Source organism: Limulus polyphemus, unplaced genomic scaffold (genome assembly GCF_000517525.1).
Source record: "Limulus polyphemus unplaced genomic scaffold, Limulus_polyphemus-2.1.2 Scaffold9119, whole genome shotgun sequence".
NCBI lineage: Eukaryota > Metazoa > Arthropoda > Merostomata > Xiphosura > Limulidae > Limulus > Limulus polyphemus.
In genome coordinates, this window is record NW_013674729.1 from 5,207 (window position 1) to 8,373 (window position 3,167).

At 32.9% G+C, this 3,167-nt stretch overlaps 1 protein-coding gene across 1 annotated transcript in view; it reads left to right on the forward strand.

Moving 5' to 3' along the window:
* The first annotated feature begins 1,381 nt into the window (after positions 1–1,381).
* Positions 1,382–3,167, forward strand: part of LOC106475760 (3 beta-hydroxysteroid dehydrogenase/Delta 5-->4-isomerase type 1-like) — a 5,058-nt gene continuing 3,272 nt past the window's right edge. The window contains exons 1-2 of the mRNA XM_013936436.2: positions 1,382–1,575; positions 2,505–2,720. Of these exons, the coding sequence (XP_013791890.1) occupies positions 1,431–1,575; positions 2,505–2,720 (361 nt within the window). The 5' untranslated portion in view covers positions 1,382–1,430. The remainder of the gene's footprint in view (positions 1,576–2,504; positions 2,721–3,167) is intronic.

The window sequence follows — 3,167 nt, forward strand, 5'->3', positions numbered from 1 at the left end:
GTGTCGTTAAAGTTTCGTCGGAACAAAGTTACGGAAAAATCAATTAACAAACGGAGACGTAACATTATATTGATATTAAGCGTCAATGCCGAAGCACCAAAGTCTTGAGGTTGTGAACTTGTAAACAAACGTTATATACTTGTTTCTATGTGGAAAGAAAGTGTGTATTTCTCTTTCTTTCCTATGCGACAAAACACTAAATTTACTATTATACCTTTTAAATTGACTGTTTCACTTTATTTTACAAAATAAAATAAAAGTCTTTCACTGTTCGTTGCCACACGCAGAAATCGCGAGCCTCAGTGACAATATTAGGTGTATGTACCTATTTTGAGTTAAATCTTTGTAAAAACACGCAATAAATGCCTTAATAAGGTAATTTTATGCAATTGTAAAGCTTTACAATTAAATTTTCTTGCTGTGTTAGATTGACAAAATGAAAAATAAAAAACGGATTGTTAATTTATAATCTCAACGTTTTTGTGCTTAGGCCGTCATGGCCAGTGACGCTGACAATGTCAAAGTGGAGTTCATGATGACGAAAAACTCGCTTGAAGTGGGCGTGAACGTTAAACATGTATTTTGTTTACTTGGGCCTTATTGTTAATTATTCAACATGAAACTTTAATTCAAAAGATCATATTTATTTCTTAAGTTTTAAACTTGTACAAATATCAAACTGTAATTCTAAGAACTTGAGTGAAATTAAAGAAGAATGTACAATAATATGTAGATTAGGATTTTGAAGTATCTAATGCCCATATGTAACTTTACAGATTAAAAGTGCAATAAAATACTGACATAATGATGTCGACATCCTACATTTTGTAACTCCTTACAGTTAAGTGACCTAAAAGAAGCACTAACCACGTGACAGTGATAATATTATCATATGATGCTACTCTTATATTCTGAGTAAGAGAAAGCACGTTGTGTATTTTTTTTTGTTAACCTGCTTGAACTTTTGGTTATAACAGAACCACGATTTGAATATTTGTTTATATATATATATAAGGTAAATCGATATGTAATGCAGATAACTTGATATAAAACTGTTCATATTATTCATAGTAATTAGATGGTTTTTCGTAGTAACGCTTTAGATAGGGTTGATTGACACGATTACTTAGTGTCACAGAAATAACTAGGTGAGACTTTATTGACCGAACTTTTGGTGAAATGGCATAACAATAAAGTGATATTAGATAAACTATTGAATGACTTAAGTATGGAAGTTGTTTTATGAACAGTTTAAGACTCGGTGCAATTAAACTTCCAAAATGGCAGACATGATATTCTGTGAAAATTGGAATAAGTTAATTGATGCTATTACTGGACTACTTGGTATTGGATGATGGTTATCTGAAATTAAGAGAAAATATGAAAGGAATTTGTTTTTTCTTCTTTAAGGTCATGAAGAACTTAAGCCAATGAAAGTAATTCAAGGTGATGTATGTAATGCTGAGGACATAGAAGATGCTTGTATTGGGGTGGACTGTGTCATCCATACTGCCGCAGTCATCAGTGTTGGACTGTTTCCCGACAAGGACAAGATGCACTCTGTAAATGTTGAAGGTAAATGTTTTGTTGGAAATGGACCACAATGTAGTAAAAATGTTGTTGTTGTTTTTTTTTTTGGCAGAAATCTCCATAAATATTAATTCATGTTTCCTAATATAAAATGATGCTTTGTAAATGGGCATCTCGTCAAAGAATAAGATTCACATCAGGCTCCTGGATATTCTGAGAGCACGGTAATGCGAAGGATACACAAGTATCCAGCAGGTGTTACTTATTCTCATACCCATTCTTTGACAGTGTGTACCAACACACTTCTCCATTTTATTTTAACTAGAACTCTTACTAAAGGCTCCTTGTTCTTGTGAAGAAGCCTCTGGTCAAAGAGTTGCAGGAATGAAAACAGCTGTGATTATATTATTATGTGAAACAGAGTATCAGGTCAGAGGTTTCTAAGCATGGTTGTTAACCTGTAGTTTAAATGAAAGTGTTTTTTTTTTTAGGAATTGATTAATAAGGGTTTATAAGCAAACACGTTTGTGGTGAGGATTAAACTATTGATGCCTGTATTTTAATACACAAGGCGGAGTAAAAGTTGTTCTACAGTTAGCATTAAAAATAATACTAAAACAGTTGAAACCAATTAAATTATTTCCTGTCAGAATAAGGCATTAGAAATTAAACTATTCTAAATGAAATACACTTATTCACAGCAATTAAAAAATTTTATGTACATTTGATAATCAAGTGGGCACATCTTAAAATAAAACTATATATTTACATTTGCCCCATCCTGCATGTATCATTCTAACATTTTCATAGATTATACACACACACACACACATACGTAAATTTTCCTTAATTCATTAAATGTCGTGTGTAGAAACAAATGTTATGGTGAGTAGAAAGGTAAATTATTTTGCTCCAAAATCTTGGATGTGGACTTTTTTTTTTTTCACCGTTTACTCATGTGGCTTTATTATTAGGAACACGCAAGGTGATCAGTGCCTGCATCAAAAACAGTGTTCCCAGGCTGGTCTTCACAAGCACGGTGGATGTTGTCGTAGGTAAGGACCATATCTTCTATGGTACAGAAATTACAACTTCCACTTCTGGCACGTTCTTGATGGATGGCTACGGTGAAACCAAGTTGGAAGCAGAACAGCTCATCCTCGAAGCAAATGGAAAAAGCTTGCCCAATGGTAAGTGATGATCAGTAAGAAGCTTAATAGTACCACTTTGGTTGACGTACACTTGTATTTCTATTTCCCTTACTATAAGGGGATCTGGTCCCCCCCCAAAAAAAAACAACTCAAATTTTGGATTTAATTATGATGGTATAGAAGAAACGGATGTTAAGTGTAGTTAACATCTAATGAATTGATTATAAAAGATATAAAACGAGTAATAATAACTATTGAGAACAGTAACTTGTCAGGACCAACACCAGAAAAATTATCATTCCAATCCTCAAGAAGGCAGGCTGGAGGTTGGAAAACATTTTCCTCCAGTGTGTTTCTGATGACCTTGACAGAGAATCGAGGTTAAGATGGGCGAGTCATCATATATATCAGTAATTCTTTAAATTTTATTTCTGCTTTAGTAACTATACCTCTGAAAAATAATATATATATATATATATATATATA